This window comes from Oncorhynchus keta, chromosome 2 (genome assembly GCF_023373465.1).
Source record: "Oncorhynchus keta strain PuntledgeMale-10-30-2019 chromosome 2, Oket_V2, whole genome shotgun sequence".
Taxonomy (NCBI): Eukaryota; Metazoa; Chordata; class Actinopteri; order Salmoniformes; family Salmonidae; genus Oncorhynchus; species Oncorhynchus keta.
The window spans coordinates 56,176,622-56,189,779 of NC_068422.1; the positions used below are offsets into that span (position 1 = coordinate 56,176,622).

The 13,158-nt window shown below is 39.6% G+C and overlaps 1 protein-coding gene across 50 annotated transcripts in view; it reads left to right on the forward strand.

Annotated features, from left to right (window-relative positions):
• Positions 1-13,158, forward strand: part of si:ch211-266g18.10 (titin) — a 140,060-nt gene that overhangs the window by 42,955 nt on the left and 83,947 nt on the right. For all 50 annotated transcript variants that reach the window (XM_052478610.1, XM_052478613.1, XM_052478616.1 and 47 more), the window contains exons 16-17: positions 9,974-10,063; positions 10,304-10,384. In XM_052478610.1, the coding sequence (XP_052334570.1) occupies positions 9,974-10,063; positions 10,304-10,384 (171 nt within the window). The remainder of the gene's footprint in view (positions 1-9,973; positions 10,064-10,303; positions 10,385-13,158) is intronic.

A 13,158-nucleotide genomic window follows, 5' to 3' on the forward strand; every position in this document is an offset into this window, starting at 1 on the left:
GCCTTCCTTACATTTACATTATTCTTAACCACAATAAACATACTGTAAGTAGCCTGTGGGACAGTGAATTAATAAGTAAGCAAGCCTTGGGTCAATTAATAAAAAATTGTCAGTTAGCGTTCCCTATGTGTAAATAGACTATCTTGGACATACAGTCCTAGCTTCATGTTACACTATCAATGTCAATCTCATTGCCCATTGACTATGTGCTGACGACTCCTTTTCCATTACGTATAGCAAGCACATGATGATCCACATGATAGGCTACACTATAGATAGTGGACGTGTGTTATGACGTTGCTTGCTGCTGTGCGTTGAGAGCATTGTCATCTCAGGATAGTTACAATAGTAGTCAATCACCGGCAGGTAATCTTTGCCATTCAGCTGAAAAAGATCTGTACCAACCTTTTGCTATGGAGCTTTTGGAAGGTTGGTGAGTATCATATTTCACTTCCTTGTAGTAATGTTTCTGACAGGTTTCACATTTCCCTATCATTCTCTCAATGTTTCTTTCAGGTCAGTAGACTGTATCCCTTGCTCTCCTTTTGCATTTTTTGATTCTGAGGTGGCCCTAGTGTATCCTTTCGAGCATTTCCTGTCACAACATCTGTATTTTCTCTTGTCTGAGCAGCAGTCTGTTTACAACACTGAGTTCTGACCTGACCTGGTAGTATTTTGAACACAAACCTATGGGCCAGCTATGATGTATGTTTGCGTTGACTGTCTGCAGCATTGTGTCTTTTGCTCTCGGCTGTACTCTGTTTTGATTTAGAGTCTGACACAGGAAGAGAATCAGCCATCATATTCACATGAACATCAATATAATCATCTGTAGTGATCACATTACTCACTGTGCTCACTGTGGGTGTTTAATTGTGAGCTTTTGTATATTAGGCGACATCTCGTTTAGGTTATTTTGATGATGACTATCAATAATGGCTTATGCTCGTTGTTAGCTGTGATGGTAGGTAAGCTGTAGACATCTCTGGAACTTGTCACATCCAAACGCCATGCCTAGACATTCCTTTTCTACCTGCGTGTGTAATGACACACGGTATCAGTCATTGTTCTCAAAGCATAGACTACTGGCTTTCAATCTTCTCCTTCCACTTGTAGTGGAACCAAGACAAGGCCATTTTCCACGAGTCTTTTGATATCTTTGTTATTTTTATCGGGTCGAAAAAGTTGAGTACTGGTGTTGTTTTGAGTGTCTCTTTGCTTGACATCATGGGAAAATCAAAATAAATCAGCCAAGACCCCAGAAAAGAAATTGTAGACCTCCACAAGTCTGGTTCATCCTTGGGATCAATTTCCAAATGCCTGAAGGTACCACATTCAATAGTACAAACAATAGTACGCAAGTATAAAGACCATGGGACCACGCAGCCGTCATACCTCACAGGAAGGAGATGCGTTCTGTCTCCTAGAGATGAACGTACTTTGGTGCGAAAGGTGCGAATCAATTCCCAAACAACAGCAAAGGACATTGTGAAGATGCTGGAGGAAACAGGTACAAAAGTATCTATATCCACAGTATAACGAGTATCAACAACCTGACTAGCCACTCAGCAAGGAAGAAGCCACTGCTGCAAAACCGCCATAAAAAAAGCCAGACTACGGTTTGCAACTGCACATGGGGACAAATTTCGTACTTTTTGAAGAAATGTCCTCTGGTCTGATGAGACAAAAATAGAACTGTTTGGCAATAATTAACATTGTTATGTTGGAGGAAAAAGGGGGATGCTCGCAAGCCGAAGAACACCATCCCAACCGGGAAGCACGGGGGTGGTAGCATCATGTTGTTGGGGTGCTTTGCTGCAGGAGGGACTGGTGCACTTCACAAAATAGATGGCATCATGAGACACCAAAATTATGTGGATATATTGAAGCAACATCTCAAGATATAAGTTAAAGCTTGGTCACAAATGGGTCTTCCAAATGAACAATGACCCCAAGTATACTTCCAAAGTTGTGGCAAAATGGCTTAAGGATAACAAAGTCAAGGTATTGGAGTGGCCATCACAAAGACCTGACCTCAATCCTATAGAATATTTGTGTGCGGAACTGAAAAAGTGTGTGAGCAAGGAGGCCTACAAACCTGACTACAAACCTGACTCAGTTACATCAGCTCTGTCAGGAGGAATGTGCCAAAATTCACCCAACTTATTGTGGGAAGTTTGTGGAAGGCTGGCTACTCAAAACGTTTCAATCAAGTTAAACATTTTAAAGGCAATGCTACACTCAATTGGTATTTGGTATGTAAACTTCTGACCCACTGGGAATGGGATGAAAGACATAAAAGCTCAAATAAATGTATTCTCTTCTAATATTATTCTGACATTTCACATTCATAAAATAAACAGGTGATCCTAACTGACCTAAGACAGGTCATTTTTTACAAGGATTGAATGTCAGGAATTTAAATGTATTTGGCTAAGGTAAACTCAGTAGCCTGGCTACTGTAGGTGTAAATATCCCACAACAATATCCCCCTCCCTCCTGCAGAGGGGATTGATGGGGGGGTTCAGGCCCATTGTAAATTATTAGGCAGCAGACCAACTCCTCTTTGGTCTCGATGTGAGAGACTGGAATGTCTGTGTGCCTTAGCAAGAGTTTACAGCCCAAAACTATAGAACATCAAATAAATGGACTTTGGGACAACATATTTTATCATCCGAATGGATGGGAACCAGGATGGATGGAATATAGAAATGTATGTCTATTTTATGTTATTAATAGTCAAATGAGGATGTTATAACGAAAACATTGTAACTTGAGGAGTTTTCATAATGTACACGTGATGACTGCATACTGTGCGTTGTGTAGAAAATATCCAGATGAAAGAGTGTTTTTGTGATGATGAGGTTTTGATTTTAGTTGTCTAAAGAGATCATAATAAATGGTGATACCTTGCCTCGTAACTAGCTATGCCCCAGTGAACCCAGAGAGCGCGTCATAAAGATGGAATGGACCCTTTCTACCCTAGGGTATAAAACATGTGAGTTAAGAGTTTTACATATCAGTTGACCACGTGCTGCAGCTGAGATCTACGACTTGTCGTGACCCCTAAATGCGACAAGTGTCACACAGCCAACCTAGACTAACAGAAAACAAGCCCGCACAAACAAGAAACCGGTGCAACCAATAAGACATAACAAACAGAAAAGGGGATCGGTGGCAGCTAGTTGACCTGCGACAATGACCGCCGAGCACCGCTCTCTCATTTAAAAAAAAATGTTTTGTTGGAGCATTGATTTAATCGAATAATTGTACAAAGATGTGGGCTTCATTTTTTACATACTGTATATGACAACAACGGACATCAAACAAAATGGAAAGATCACAGACCTCAAGCAATAAAAAATAAGAATGAAAAGAAAGTCCACCCACCACCTTCCCAAAATGGCACCCAAATGAGTCCCCCGCCCCTTCACATCCCCTCCCAACCACCCTGCATCCTCTCTCCCTAGCCCATACCACACCCACCCATCACATGTCAGCTGCGTAAAGCCTCGAGCTTTGTGAAGAAATTTGCTCTTGACATCTAACTTGCGATTTCTTCTAGTTTTAGGATCTGTCGTGTTCTCATTTTATGTTGCATTCAAGTCCTTAGTATCCATACATAATCTTAGTTAACCATTATTTTTCTTTACAAAGTCCCTCGACTTTGGGGGAAAAATCCATTGCTGACATCTTGTCCAACTCTTAAGGTGCACAAGCAGGAGTGCTGGTACTCTCCGTGGAGCATGAACTACGGGCTGTGCGTCATTCTTAAGCTGGGTCTTGTACAGTGGTTCCTCCTTTAAAAGTTGTGAGCTTGCACCACAGGACTTAGAGGTACCCAGCCTCATGGCTTCATTGCTCCAGACCACCACAAGAGGGAGTTAGAGCACTCATTATTTTGGGACCCAAGGTTTTTATATGACCAATCATATCGAGTGGTTCCAATGACGACAGCTGATATAACCCAGAGGATTTAGGGAGAAGGGGGAGAGGGATGAAGTAAAGAAGACTGTTATTGTGTGTGTGGTCTCAGCTGGTGTCCACACTAAGTGGCTACAGAGTACTTTATGCTGAAATACAGACACATGAGGACAAACAATAGAAGATATTGTCAATAGAAGATACTGTATGTGACGCAAACACCTATCAGAGTGTACCTGAAACATTTAAATATAGAGTGCTATGTGTCTCACCACTTGGTCATTGCAAGGCTAACCCCCAGGGAAATCATGACTTGGCAGCAACAGATAGTCCAGTGAAAACAGCTGTGTTTATGTGGTGCAAATCTGAAAATGAGTAGCTGACATCTGAAGATTTTTTTTTATTAAATGCATGTGAGACAGGTTCCATGTACAACAAGACAGGCTGAGATGTAGAAAAAGAACACAGCACAGTTTAATTACCTCTGGTTATGGACACTTTGCCTGCAATAAAGCTTCCACGGCCTGTTCCTCGGAGAGTGAAGATCTGTTAATATCTACATTTTCAACCCGTTTGTCAGCTCGCTCTCTGAAAGTAAAGAAAGCAGATTATTTTTTTATAGACATGAAAACAATAACTGAGATATGAACATTCAATCCAAAGCAGCAGATATCATTTGTAGGATACGTCAATACAGCCGAGTGCTGCTTACCTGAGATGCCATCTTCGTAGGTGTCTGATTTGACTTCCTTGGTGTTGGAATACAGTTACATTCAGAACAATTCTTTTTGATAGAAAATAAAAAAGGTTTTGTTATTGACAAAAATCTCAAATGTACCTCCATAGCATACAGCAATTTGCCTGTGAATAACCACAATGCATATATATATATATCCTTCCAGGACACACCCACAAGCGAGCCACTCAGGAGTAGAATGATGACGCATGGAACAGGGAAAGGAATGAGATAGGAACAGCAATTGGTTGCAAGTTGGGGAGGAGGGCTCATCGTGGAACAATAGACTATTCAACCTTTACTAAAGAATAGTCTAATAGCCTAGCTAGGTGTGAAAATCCCCCCTCCTATCACAGACCAGATTTGCCCTAACGACCAAGGGGTAGCATGCATCTCGATGTAATAAAGTAATGACTTTTCAAATAAGTTACTTTACACGTTATGTTGGCTGACAATTTGTTAGCTACACTGTCCTTACGAACCACATAGCATATCATTACAGAAGTATATACCGGTATGTTAGCTTAGCTACCTAACGTTAGAAGTTACACATCAAACTTGCCAGTATATTAACTATAGGTTATCTAACTACACAATGTTAATTGACTTGACTATTCTCGTCATTCTTAGCTTAGCTAAATGGTGTAGTCGTTGTGCTTTCTCAATGGACATGCGGGTGCTTTCGTAAATTTGCTCTGGCTACCTGTAGGTTGGACAATAGAACGAGACAAAATTCACCCAAGGCTGAAAAACGGCTTGTTTGTTGGCCAATCCTGGAACACTAGCGTGAGCCCATGGCAAATGAATGGAATCGAACATTCGCAGAGCCTGTTTTGACTGGAGTGATGCTTAGAATTCCATAAAAAATGTATCCCTTTTTATTTTACCACTACAATCTGTTCGTCGGAAGAAACTGGAAAAAAAACAACTGGTGTAGGATGTAAACATCTGCACCTTGATGGTGTCAACTGAGCGTAATGAAAAAGTAAAAACAAATATTTCTGGTCTAGCGATCGATGACAAACGAGCTCGCTGCCCAGACTTACATAATTACAAAGAGGAGATTCTCCTGATTTAAAATGGTGCCTGCGTAACAGTTTTAGCTTCTGTCCCTCTGCCCTACCTGGGCTCAAACCACGGACCCTCTGCACACATAGACAACAGCCACCAACATGAGCAGGTCTCATTGCCAACAATAGTGAAGCAGGCATTGTGATGTTGAACAATAAGCTGGGAATAGAAAGTTCGGAAGAGGAGTTGGTGCCACGGTGCTCAATAAAACGAATAGGAGCTGGCAGGGTGAAAAATGCACAAAAAAGGCCTGTTTTTTCGTGATTACGTCAAAACAACTGCCATACCAGCTCTGCTAGGGTGAGTAATGTGGTCTCATTTGTGTCTGGAAGTAGCTAGCCAACATTAGCATGGATGCTTGACTGCTATTGTAAGGCCAGAATATTCAAATCAACCCTACTCCTCGGCCCAAACGTCCAGTGTGCGCTCCGAGAATTTGAATTTACAAACCAACAATTTTTCTCTGAATGGAAACACCATAATATTAATCAAAATAATTAAGCCAAATTTCTTAAAATCAATCCCATATACTATGTTATTACAAAAAAGGTTTTAAATTCTATGTAATGCCATTACGGAATATTATCAAATTCTCAAAGATGTCCTCTGGTGGTCAAACTAGCAATAACTAGCAATAAAATTTAATTTTATTTGTTACATGAGCCGAATACAACGGGTGTAGACACTAACCATTACATGTTTACTCATGAGCCCTTGCTAATGATGCAGAGTAAAAAAATAATACCAGCACCAGTAACAGATCAATGTGCAGCTGTATGGGGTATTTGAGGTAGATATGTACATGAAGGAAGGTTAGTGACTAGGCCTCAGGATAGAAAATAATAACAATAAAATAAAGAACTGAGTAACACCGGCATATGATTAGTGTAAAAGTGTGTGTGTTGTCAGTATGTCTGCGTTTGTGTGTGAGTATGTGTGTTTGTTGTCATAGATAGTCCGGGTAACCATTAATTAACAATTATCAGGCTATTTAGCAGTCTTACGACTTGGGAGCCTGTTGGTCCGAGAGCTGATGCTCCAGTACCATTTTCTGGACAATAGCAGAGTGAACAGTCTATGGCTTGAGTGGCTGGAGTTTTTCGGGCCTTCCTCTGACACTGCCTAATTTAGAGGTCTGGATGGCAGGGAGTTCGGCCCCAGTGATGTAATGTTTGTCTCTTAGCAGCATTTGTTGAACAACAACAAAGATGACACGGTGTACTCTCCTTTTTAATAACCGTCTGGAGTCAGCATATTCCTTTTGTGTCAATGGTCTATCCATTACATGCTTTCATTGGCACTGTCTTTTTGTGTATCTGTAGCATTTCTGTCATTGCTTTTGCCCCAGTATCTAGTTTCAATTCATGTCCCATTAACCTGTAGCGGTACTATCCATTTGTCCTCCAATACTGCATTTACCTGTGTCTGTTAAGTATTTTCTTTAACCATTTACACTCGTGGGAATTGACCTGCGTGGATAGTGCTAAATTGAAATGTTTCTTACAGAAAAAAATATCAAAAGCATTTGCACAACCATGGTAGCAATTGAAAGGGAATAGTTTGGAGATTATGGGAAAATTATTAGACCAAAGGTAAGGACACAACAGTTCACCTAACTCAAGACTGAATCCAAACATTACACTGATTTCTTTTGCATTTTACAGTTACTGTACTTTTCAACGCATTTGTGGATACATTCAGTAACATGAAAAGAATATACCCGGAAAATGTGGGGTAGGTGACACATAAGACAAATAAATTACAAGGGTTTCAGTGAGAGGACTAGCTGGTTCTCCAAGTGGCCACACAACTCCAAATTGTGCACAGTTCCTAAGTAATTTCAATGCACTTTTATGACTCAAAGAAGAGGCTTCAACTACAAGGTGCCTTTTTTTTTAGCTCTCCTAGCTGTGCCATTGAGGAACTAGATGTCACACTCTGACCATTATTTGAGTTGTTTGTTTCTATGTTTTGTTTGGTCAGGGTATGATGAGTGGGCATTCTATGTTGCATGTCTCGTTAGTCTGTTTCTATGTGTTTTGGCCTGATATGGTTCTCAATCAGTGGCAGGTGTTTGTTGTTGTCTCTGATTGGGAACCATATTTAGGTAGCCTGTTTTGTATTGTGGTTCGTGGGTTATTGTCTATGTGTAGTTGCCTGTGTCTGCACGCGTTGTCATAGCGTTACGGTAGTTTTTTTTGTTTAAGTGTTCTTCCTTCAATAAAAAAAGAATGGATTCACACCATGCTGCGCTTTGGTCTACTCCATACGACGATTGTGACACTAGAGCAAGCACACTTGTAGTTATTTTGTTTGGAACACAACCCTGCAACCATCACACAATTATTGTTGTTGTTTATGCAATCCAAAAATGCTCCAATCTGGGACAGGTAGCATCATTTGAAAGCTTGTTCTATTGCCAACAGTTACAAAACACGATATTACAGTGTTAGGTTTTGACATTGCAATTGAGGGAAATGGATTATAATTTTGGTGTGCATAGTCATGTGTGCATTCAGTTTCCTATGAATGTCATAGATTCATTCTGTTCAGAACAACCCAGGGTAGGATGCCATGTCATCTTGTAACTGTACATAAAACATAGTGATCATAAACGTTGACGGTGTATATGACATGAGTTTTATGATATGGAAATGTAAAGTGCACATTTAGTGTTTGGCTTGCTTTTATGAAATCAAAGCAGTATTTATTATAATCCTCAACGTCTCATATGTCAAAATACATAGTCCTCTTAATTTACAGCATTTCCCTCACTCAGACAACAAAAAGTTGTCCAATTAGCGGGAGGGATAGGGGCATCTTCTTGTCACGCGAGGTCCTCAAGTTTAGAATGGCTGTCAGTTAAAACCCATACAGCACTCTGAAACGCAGAGCCAGAGCTCTGACGTCATATACAGTATAGCATACTATACAGCCACTGCGTTCCGATTTAGGCATTTATCAGTGCCCAAATGTGCCATTTTCAACCACATTTTTTTGCAATATTGCTTTAGCGCTTTGTTGCAGGATGCATGTTTTAGAATATTTTCTTTTTCTTTTCACTCTGTAAATTACTCCACAATTACTATTGTGGAGTAATTACAATGTTGATCTATCCTTAGGAGAAAACTATCTCCTATTAAAGGCATCATTGGCCTCGTGGTGAAATCCCTGAGCGGTTTCCTTCCACTCTGGCAACTGAGTTAGGAAGGAGACCTGTTTCTTTAGAGAGACTGAGTGTATTGATACACCATCCAAAGTGTAATTAATAACTTCAGTATGCTCAAAGGGATAGTCTGTCTTTTTTTTCTTGTTTTTTAACCAGTCCACCAATATGTGCCCTTTTTGGGAGGCACTGGAAAAACTGAGGGACCTTATAGATAATTGTATGTGTGTGATAAAAAAAGTAATGTTCAACACTATTATTGCACACAGCGCGAGTCCATGCAACTTATTATGTGACTTTATACTACTGAACATAATTTGGCTTGCCATAACAACGACAATTCCACTTTGAAATTATGGGGTATTGTGTGTAGGCCAGTGAAGAGAAATCTAAATGGAATCCATTTGAAATTTAAAGCTGTAACACAACAAAATGTGAAAAAAGTTGAGGGGTGTAAATACTTTCTGAAGGCACTGTAATGTTTGTCAGGTTTCAATAAGAAAGCATACTCTTAATGAACAGCTAGCTTGTGCTATTCATTTTTTATTTATCATTTATTAAAGTTTATTGTTTACTTGACCTTAGTGGTAGAATAACAAATTGCAAGATAACTGCAGCTCATTACAACTTTCTGTTCATATTTCATTGTAGTGAAATTATGAAGAACTTTCTAGTGACTATGCAAAAGCATACAAAAATGTTGTCCCCCCCCTTTCCCCAATATGTCATAACCTTTTTTAATTGGACCTTTATTTAACTAGGCAAGTCAGTTAACAACAAATTCTTATTTACAATGACAGCCTACACCAGACTAATTCAGACAATGCTGGGCCAATTGTGCACCACCCTATGGGACTCCCAATCACAGCCGTTTGTCATACAGCCTGGATTCAAACCAGGGTGTCTGTAGTGACACCTCTAGCAATGAGATGCAGTGCCTTAGACTGCTGCGCCACTCAGGAGCCCATGACATTTACATAGAATCTGTATGATCTAGTGTAAAAAAGTTAACTTGAGAAGTTTCAGGGATCCAATGACAATGTTACTCAAAAAATGTATGTTATCACTACATTTAGAAGAAGAGCCAAAAAAGAAGACTGCCAGAGAGGAGAAAGAGACTAAACATTTGAAGAAGAAAGTCATCCATGACTTCTTCAACAAGAAAGGTATAGCCTACTTTGTTTATTCCTGTGAAATGTCAAATCTTTGGGGTTTGTAGGCTAAGTGATAACTTAAACAGTCAAAGTAAAATGTCAAGCATGTGAGTTATGTATATTTGGGTAACTTTGGATTAAAAATATATCATATATTTTATGTTAGTGTACAATACATGACACAAACATTTACATTTCTAAATAGAAACTGGAAAGCTTATTAAACATGACTCAATCACGCTTTAATTACAGTTGTGGTGGAACCCAAAAAGAAGATGGACAAAAAGGTGAAGGAGACAAAGAAGGATGTTCAGTCAACTCTTTGGAAATCTGGTATGCCACTGTTATTTTTTTGTTACATATCTTTGCAACCCCATTGAGCATGTCATTTAAAGCAGGAATGCGCAGGTCGTGAGTGACCCTGTGCTGCCTTGACTTCTTGTGTCTTGTTTTTACATCAAACGAAAACAAGGGCATTGAGCCCGGAGCTGCCTTGGACTGGCCTTCTGCGCAAGGTTTTTAATTCTTACAATAAAATGTAACCTTTATTTAACTAGGCAAGTCCGTTAGGACGACTCTGGGCCAATTGTGCACCGCCCTATTGAACTCCCAATCATGGCCGGATGAGATACAGCCTGGCTTCAAACCAGGGACTGTAGTGTCACCTCTTGCACTGAGATGCAGTGCCTTAGACCACTGCGCCACTCGGGAGCAAAAAACAAACATATTTTCGTTAAATCCTGCCTACTCGAATGACCCTGGTGCCATGGCCCCGAACTTGCAAGCTAGCTAACTTTACAGCCACCAGAAACAAACACAGAGCAGACAAAGTCAACAAGCTAGCTAACGTGTTTGCAGATAAACTGCCCTTGTAGCAGGGATAAAAGAAACAAGCATCGTTCTCAGTTCTGAATCAACTCGATCCCGAAAAGATAAAATGAAGCAAGAAAACTATGGCTCCTGCCTTAGCCGGATAAACATTGGAATGAATTTTGAAAGGTGGAGGGGTGACGCAAAAATGGCCACCATTCTCATGGACTGGTAGGTAAGTGTTTGGTAGCGTGTTTAGCCTGCTAGCTACGTTCGCTGCTAACCTTAGTGTGTTCAATGTTCATGCTAGCTAATATGGCTACTTAGCTAGCTAGCTAACATCTTCTGTATTCTGACTGTTTTGTACTCAAAGGAATCTAACAATAGCATCATGTAGCTATACTGCATGAACCCCACACGATGCCAAATGCCTTTCTTTTAACTAGCTAATGTTAGCTGGCTATAGCTAGATATGCAGATTGTTGACATGATAATGTTTGAGTTGGTGGTTGACAGCATTTCCGGCACAGGACCACCACTAGCTATTCTCAGGGAGATACTGGTGAAGAAAATCTGATTTAGAGGGAACCGGAGGCTGTACAAGTTGTGGTTGTGCAAACCCCAACACAGGAGGAGAGGTAAGAAATACTGTATGCATTTTTGTTACACTTTGTGACTCTTTCATTATTTTGTTGGTAATTGTCCAAAATAATTAGCTATGATTGCCTGTTTAGCACATTGTCTGCCTATATACAGCATTGATTTCTACCTTGTGTAGAACTACCCACAAGAACAAATTCAATTAATATCCAGTCAAATATCAATGGCTAATCTGCATGAAATATGAGCCATCAAGTAATAGCATGGCACTTGCACAACACTACATACTCAGTATGCAAAGGACACTGTTGTGATACTGACTTATTTGGTGGTAACCCCCCCTCTCCCATTTAGTTGTAGTCAAAATATAGTTAATGGTGATTCACAACCCTGGAGAGCATTAAAGAAGATGAGGTGGATGAATTAATCAGCGGTGCCTTCGTTCACAAAATAAAGTACTAATATTAATTATCAATAGCCCGCTATTGTTGTTTTACTGCTGCACTTTAATTATTTGTTATTTTTCTCTTACTTTTTAAAAATATGTATTTTCTTAAAACTGCATTGTTGGTTAAAGGCTTGTAAGTAAGCTTTTCACTGTAAGGTTGTATGTGACAAATACAATTTGATTTCATATTCCATCAATATTATGTTATCAAATCAACGTTTATTTGGCATATACACAGGATACGGGAATTTGACATTGCATTGTACTGTGTACTATTCAATTAACAATTTGTTTATTTTTTTCCCAATATCAACCTATAATGCACAGGAGAACTTGGATCTGTTGGATGGAGAAAACAAAGTCAGCCATAGATGATGACGAACATCCTAACCCTTCAACTACATTACATGTGTTGCCATGGCTTTCTCACCTTTCACCCCCCACTAGTAGGTAATCAGAGCCGATATGACCTCAATATATACTTATGGCCCCGCTACAGAAGTTAAATGTTTAATGGTTGTTGTGCATGTTCATTCCATATTTAATTGAAATAATGAGAAATAGAGTTGATTTGGTTGGTTTCTTGTGTAGCAGCTACAACGTCACATTGACAATGCTGATAACAACACATGTAGTGTAGCTGAAGGGTTAGGATGTTTGTCATCATCAATGGCTGACTTTGTTTCCTCCGTCCAACAGGTCCAAGCCATCCTTTGCATTATATGCCAAGAGTGTGCAAAGCTGGCATCAAGGCTACTTTGAAGAATCTGCTCAACACTTTTTTGGTTACTACGTGATTCCATATGTGTAATTTCATAGTTTTGATGTATTCACTATTATTCTACAATGTAGAAAATTGTAAAAAAAATAAAGAAAACCCTGGAATGAGTAGGAGTGTCCAAACTTTTGACTGGTACTGTACTGTTATATATATATGTATATATATATATATAGTGCATCTGATTTCCTTATATGAACTCTAACTCAGTAAAATCTTTGAAATTGTTGCATGTTGCGTTTATATTTTTGGTCAGTGCAGTTTAAATAAAGGCATTGGGCATCTTTGTGAATTCTCTAGTATAGCTACATGATGCTATCGTTACATTCCTTTGAGTACAAAACATTCTGAATACAGAAGATGTTAGCTTGCTGGCTAAGTAGCTGTATTAGCTGGCTTGAACTTTGAACACACTAAGGCTAGCAGGCTAAAAACACAACCAAACACTTACCTACCAGTCTATTAGAGCGG